Here is a 7640-nt window from a genome sequence, read left to right on the forward strand (position 1 = left end):
TGACATTAATTTAGAGTAATTTCCCAGTTATTATTTCAAATATTTCTTTTCCATATTGCCATTATATATAAGTTTGTTTTTTGTTTCTGTGTTTTTACTTTCCCATAATTCTTGTATATTGTTTTAATTTTTTCCAGTTCTTTTTCTCCATGCTTTTGAGTTTTGGCAGTTTTTGTTGCTTCTCGGCCTCCACATACAAATACACACATGTACCTCCATGTATGTATACACACACACACACACAGACATACTACACACTCACACACAGACACACCACACACCACATACACTCACACACAGACATATTACACACTCACACACAGACACACCACACATACTACACACAGACACACCACACATACTACACACAGACACACCACACACACTACACACACAGACACACCACACACACTGCACACAGACACACCACACACACTGCACACAGACACACCACACACACTGCACACAGACACACCACACACACTGCACACAGACACACCACACACACTGCACACAGACACACCACACACACTGCACACAGACACACCACACACACTGCACACAGACACACCACACACACTGCACACAGACACACCACACACACTGCACCCAGACACACCACACACACTGCACACAGACACACCACACACACTGCACACAGACACACCACACACACTGCACACAGACACACCACACACACTGCACACAGACACACCACACACACTGCACACAGACACACCACACACACTGCACACAGACACACCACACACACTGCACACAGACACACCACACACACTGCACACAGACACACCACACACACTGCACACAGACACACCACACACACTGCACACAGACACACCACACACACTGCACACAGACACACCACACACACTGCACACAGACACACCACACACACTGCACACAGACACACCACACACACTGCACACAGACACACCACACACACTGCACACAGACACACCACACACACTGCACACAGACACACCACACACACTGCACACAGACACACCACACACACTGCACACAGACACACCACACACACTGCACCCAGACACACCACACACACTGCACACAGACACACCACACACACTGCACACAGACACACCACACACACTGCACACAGACACACCACACACACTGCACCCAGACACACCACACACACTGCACACAGACACACCACACACACTGCACACAGACACACCACACACACTGCACACAGACACACCACACACACTACACCCCCATCTCCACACACAGTTGTTTGGGTTTTGTGGTCTAACTTGGGTAAATGTGCTGTGAATACTTTAGGAAATGTGCAGTTTGCTGCTGTTGACTAGACTGTTGATTATGTTGTTTGTGTATTTTATATGTTTCATGACTTTTTATCTGCTGATTTTATCAGCTGTTAGACAATTTAAAAGAATTCTTTCCTTTCGTAGAGCTTTTTGTTGTTTTCCTTTTTGAACCAGCATGGAGTAGCCTTTGCTGGTCTTCAGCTAACTACTCAGCCCTGGCTGGCCTTGAAGTCCTGTTCCATCTCCTCCACCTCCCAAACACTATAACTATGGTGAGCCCCACCACTTGCTGTTTCAGAGCAAGTGTTATTCCTCTTCTAGGGATCCTCCATGTTTGCCAAAGGCAACCACAAACCACTCAGCGGTCACTCCCCTTCTGCCGACAACTGAAATTATTTTCTGGAATCCTATTCTTGAAGGCAACTGTCAGGCCTGCTGGTTTTCCCCATACTGCCTGCCAAATGTCTTCCAAAGTAACCAGTTTTCAGAGGTGAGATCATCTGTCAACACCTGATGGGTGCCATAGCTGAGTCTGGTGAGAAATGATCTCAGGTATTAAAAATTCAAGTGTTCCTCCCCCTCCAAGCCTCAAGCAAGTGCTGGTGATCTGCCCGAGGTCATTTGACTTTGGCCAGGTTCTCTGCACATTGAGTACTCTTGTGATCACCCTTATACGTCACCATATAAAACTGTTGGTTGCATGCCACGTAGTTGTTTCACACGGCGGTGCTTGTATACTCTGCCTAATAACTTCGGTCTATTCACTAAGTCTCCCAGGAATGATTAGTTAGCAGTTTACCAGTTACTGAGTACATCACAGTAGCTGCTAGGATTTTGCCTCCTTGTACCTTTTAGATTAATCTCTTCTTTTTCATTGGATTTGTTGCCCTTTTCTTGGTTTGAGTTTACCATGGTTTTATTGTCAGGTGGTTTTCTCCTTAAAGTCAGCGTTATTTTTGCTTTTTGGTGTGTGATATAGCTTATGGATATAGCACTAGTTTCAAATGACCACAAAATCTGTATTGGCTCATGTTGCTGACTTAGAAGAAAATTGTTTCCTATCTTCTTTGAATCTATTAATGTCTCGGTACTCTCGGTAATCTTTCAGAATCACGTCAGTCCGACAGGCTAATAACAAGCAGGCTCGGGCCATCTGCATCGTGCGTCTCCAAGAAAAGGGCTGCTAAGTGATATGAAATTTCATTTTGCCACAACATCATCTGGCAATACACAAGCCAGCAGCCTCCACTTCTGGGTTAATATGTTTTTATTTAATCAGCCTGGAATCATCTTGAGGCTAACTACGTTGTGTGGTAGCCAATGATCTTCTGGATGTCTGTCTTAGGATTAAGTTAGAGTACGAATGGCAATAACTCAGGGCGGTAATGACATAAATAAGTCAGATTTTATTTCTCTTATGTCAACATAGGGCAGCCATGGCTGGAAGGGCTGTATCTTCACTATCTTAACTACCAGGGATTGTGGGACCTAGCGAATGAACTTGAGCAGTCAGGCTTGGTTGACAGCGAGTGCCTTTACCTGCTTGCTGAGCCGGCTCTTCAGCATCCCCACCCCAGGTTCACTTTTAAGGGTACACTCTAAAGCATCGGGAGCAAGGCCATTAGTACAGATCTGTATGCCACGTTCATAGCGGCAGATTTACAATGGCTGAAAGACAAAGGAAGTGTAATCATCCATCAATAAATGAATAGAGACTGTTAGATGCATACAAAAGAATCTTACCTAATCTTAAAAAGAAGGAAATTCTGATACTCTCACTGTAGATGCACCTGAAGATATTGCACAGTGATATGGTAGTCATCAAAAGTGAACTAGTGCATAGTTTCACTGACAGGTGGGCCTGGAGGAGTCAGATGCACAGGACAAGAAACGGGGTGAGTTTGTTGGGAGCCAGGAGAGGAAAGGATGGGAACTTTTGTTTAATGATACAGGTTCCACAAGGTTCTAGAGATGGATGGTGGCAATCATTGTACAGCAGCCACTGAGCCAGCCACATAATAAAAACTTGCATATATTCAATATATTTTACAAAAAAAATGTTTAAATATTTCAAAGTATGTATTTTTACACATATGCATTTATATAATTAGACCTGAAGACAATTATATTTCAAGGGATTTCTTCCTCCCCCCCCCAGAATATTGATCTTATTTTGAAATTCTTTTGTTTAAATGCTTTAAAAGACATGCTGAAGCCAGGCATGGGGGTGCACGCCTTTAATGCCAGCACTCAGGGAGGTAGAGGCAGGCAGATTGATGTGAGTTCCAGGTCAGCCTGGTCTACAAAGTGAGTACAGGACAGACAAGGCTACACAGAGAAACCCTTCCTCAAACAAAACAAACAAACAAAAAAAAACCCAAAAAAACAAACAAAAAGCAAGCAAGCACCCAACCAAACACCCCTCAAACACATGCCAGTGTAGGGGAATATGTGAACCTTACCCTAAGGTCATATCTTAATCTAGAAGGGAAACCTTTCATAATTAGACCACTGTCTAAATTATGAAGTGATATTTGCATTTACTCTCCTTACTCCAATGATTTGAAACTATATACTTCTTCTGTGAACTGACCTAAGGTGGCAGGCTTTGAGAGCCCTCTGGCCCAAGCTCACCAAAGCAGGCAGCATTGTCCAAACCTGAGCTTGGCCAACTTTTCCTCTAGTGGGAAGTCCCGTCTTTCGAGCAATGAACTTTTAAGTGGTTCTTAAGTCAGGTGGTTCTTTTAAAAGTCACTTAATGTACTTATTTTATGTACTTATTACATCATCGGGTGGCTTTGTGTTGTTATGCAAACATAAGACACCATGCTTACACAAACTAGATGAAATGGTTTCTTGTACCCCAGCTGCAGACCCTACTAAACCCTGCTGGCACCTGGAACAGGAAGCAAAGTGCTTGCACATCTAAGCTTAGAAAAAAGTAGAGTAAAAATGGAGTGAATAGGAGCAAACAGCTGTATTGTGATCTCACAGGCCATCACACATGTGGCCTATCATTGAAAAAAATATCACTTTGAGAACATGAATACACTTTAGACTTCTGGGCTCAATTACACCTGCTGAATAATTTTCCTTTGGTTTTTGTTTTTCTTAAACATCTGCACACAAATGTGAAGCCTCATTTAGTGTTGTGGCGGTGTATTAAAAAAAGAAAAAGAGCTGTGATATTCTTTGTAGTCAGAATTGGTCCAGAAGTTGTAATGTGCTCACTCTCTTAGACATTAGGGCCTCTCTGCCAGTCCCTGAACTGTGAGTTTGTTTGAGCTGGCTCCTAGGTAGATGTGGACATCTGATGAAGATCCTTGTAAGCTTTAAGTACCTCATCACCTCTGTCTAGACTCAGTGAAGCTGAGCGAAGCCTGTTCAGGTGTTTTCAGTAACTGACAAGCTAGATTCAGAAGCAAATGAATCCAGGAGAAACCAAGCCTGGCTCCCAGGCAAGAGCCAGGGCAAGTCTTAGAATGGCTTTCATTCCAGCCCCAGAGGAAACATACAAGTGTTTTTCTTTCTTTCTTTTTTTTTTCTTATGAAAATTTATGTCTCTTGTAACCAGAAAAAAAAAAATTATTTTTTTTATTGTCTTCTACAAACATGTCTTCTTCGAAAGACAAGCCAACAGCACCTGGAGAAGCTGACCAGGAGCCAGCCCCCAGCGGCTGAGGAATCCTGCGCTCAAGGCGTTTCCCCAGAGTTTTGCCTGCTGGAGACGGCCCACGCCCTGTGGCCTAGGCTCCATGGCAGACCTGGTGTGCTGCTCAAACCCAGTTCTGCCACCCATACAGGGGTCACCTCAGGCAAATGATTACTTCTCAGTGCCTGTTTTCATCCTCCATGGTCTGAAGATAATTATTTAATCCTTACAGGGTTTGTGGGATTTAATAAATGAATAAATGTAGGGTGGGCCATGTTCCAAATGTTGAATGTTTCTGCTACAGTGACAGCTCTACTGAGGCAGCTCTATTAATAAGAAACAGAACCACCAAAAAGTCTGGGCACAGGGGTCTTTTCTGAGACCTATACTCCAACCAAGGACCATTCATGGAGATAACCTAGAACCCCTGCTCAGATGTAGCCCATGACAATTCAGTGTCCAAGTGGGTTCCATAGTAATGCGGACAGAGACTGTCTCTGACATGAACTGATTGTCCTGCTCTTTGATCACCTCCCTCTGAGGGGGGAGCAGCCTTACCAGGCCACAGAAGAAGACAATGAAGCCACTCCTGATGAGACCTGATAGACTAGGATCAGAAGGAAGAAGAAGACCTCCCCTATCAGTGGACTTGGAGGGACATCGGTGGAAAAGGGGAAGGAAGGGTGGGATTGGGAAGGGAGGAGGGAGGGAGCTACAGGGGGGATACAAAGTGAGTAAAGTGTAATTAATAAAAATAAAAATAAAAGGAAGCAGAAAAAGAAAAGAAACAACCATTCTAGAACTCTATCAAGAGTGACTATGTAATGAATTGTGATTTGAGCACAATATGGAGTCCTAAATAGAACAGGAGTGTGAGTAATCCACAGGGATGAGCAAGTAGAAACCTTAGAAACTATGTAAAGAGAGAAACACATGTGATATGAACCTATGCTTTCAATACAAGCAAGATGAAGTTGCTGGCTCAGAGACACATAGACAGTAAAGGACAAAGAAAATCAAAGAAATGGGGTGAATGCCCAGGCGAGGGCTGTGTGTGTATGTGTGTGTCAGGATAGCAGGTAGGGAGATGGAACTGGGGAAAGAAAAAAACAAACTTCGGAACTCTTATAAAGATCTTATACTTAATAAAGAGATCAAGCATGGTGGCACTGATCTACACAGCAAATTTCAGGCTAACTGGGATTATGGAGACCCTGGCTCAAAAACAAAAAGCAAGTCAAGCAGACAAACAAAAAATAAAAACTAAACATAGTAAATTGGGTGGAAGTTCATGGAAGAATGGGGATTGGAGGAGATGGTTCAACTGTCAAGAGTGCTGGCTGCTCTTCCAGAGGGTCTGGGTTTGAGTCTCAACACCCACACACAGGCTCCCACTACCTGTAACGTCAGTTCTAGGGGACCCGATGTCCTCTTCTGGCTTCCCCAGGCATCAGGCAAAAGACCCAAAAATGTAAAATGAAACAAAAAAGAAGAGCGAAAATAACACAGGAGATCATCAGTTTGATTTCCCCAAGTTTCTATTAGAGTTGCACTTGGAGCTTAGGAATGGACAAATCTGTGGACCGCTTCAGTTCCAAAAGTCACTGCAAACTTAGCCAGCCTCTTGGGTAACAGCTGATACACTGCCTTCTGGATGTCTGCTGGGGTGAGGGTACAGCGCTTTCCCCGGTACATCAGCTCACAGGCTTCCTTAGCGATGCGCTCGAAGATGTCGTTGATCAGGATGTTAATGATGTCTTTGGTATGAGAAGATATGCCTCTCCTCGGGACAACTTCCTTCCGGATTCTGCTTATGTAGCGAGAGTAATTTCTATGGCCAAGGTCCATGCTAGAGCATTGTGACAGCTTTTTGGAGATTGGTTTTAGATGACTTCTGATGCATTGACATCTTTTGATGGACTTGACCATTGTGGATGTTGTCCTCCTTGTCAGGAACGGAGAGGGGGAAGGCCGGAGGATGGGGGAGACTATTCTACTTATAGTGGCGTGTCACAGTCACATTGCCAGGGCTTCTCTCTGATTGGTACTTGCTTTTCCTATGTCACAAACACTTGGCCACAACACTAACCTTGTTGCTAAGGCTAAATCAGCTCCCCTCAGGCTTTCCTCAGAGTGGGAGAGTATTGCAAGAATTAAGGCCAACTTCAAACAGAAAAGAGGAATGCTCAGGTTTTCTGCTTTGTTTTTTTCCTATAGCAATTTGCACACATTCTGTACAATCTAATCAGAATTGGACAAATGCTTGTCAAAGTAGGTGGTCAGCATAACAATAGTAACAAAAACCCCCCAAAATGTTAGCCTTTTTTTTTTTTTTTTGGTGGAGGTGATTACTTATAAAAACACGCATGAGCTCATTTAATAACCAAACAAGCAAGCCACTAAAAATAGAAAGCGACTTCTCTGTAATACAAATAACTGTTTCTATTGGGTTTTAAGAACTGGGACCCAGACCCTATTGGTTATCCAGCATTAAGCAGTAAACCCTGAAATCATATACTTAAAAGCAACACTACATGGACTCAACAGAGTGTATTTGTAATTTATCCTTATGTATGAAACAGTAATAAGAAGTTGTGAATTTGAGGGGGAGTGAGATCATAGGAGGGGCTGGAAAAAGAAAACAAAGAGCTTGGAGAGAGGAAAGGGAAGGAGGG

General features: G+C 43.6%; 1 protein-coding gene across 1 annotated transcript; it reads right to left on the reverse strand.

Moving 5' to 3' along the window:
* Positions 1 to 6525: 6525 nt before the first annotated feature.
* Positions 6526 to 6894, reverse strand: LOC132654525 (histone H2B variant L1-like). The gene has a single exon (XM_060384593.1). The coding sequence runs from the start codon at positions 6892 to 6894 to the stop codon at positions 6526 to 6528; it is 369 nt and encodes a 122-aa protein (XP_060240576.1).
* Between the last annotated feature and the right edge of the window lie 746 nt (positions 6895 to 7640).

The sequence above is a fragment of the Meriones unguiculatus genome, chromosome 6, assembly GCF_030254825.1.
Source record: "Meriones unguiculatus strain TT.TT164.6M chromosome 6, Bangor_MerUng_6.1, whole genome shotgun sequence".
NCBI lineage: Eukaryota > Metazoa > Chordata > Mammalia > Rodentia > Muridae > Meriones > Meriones unguiculatus.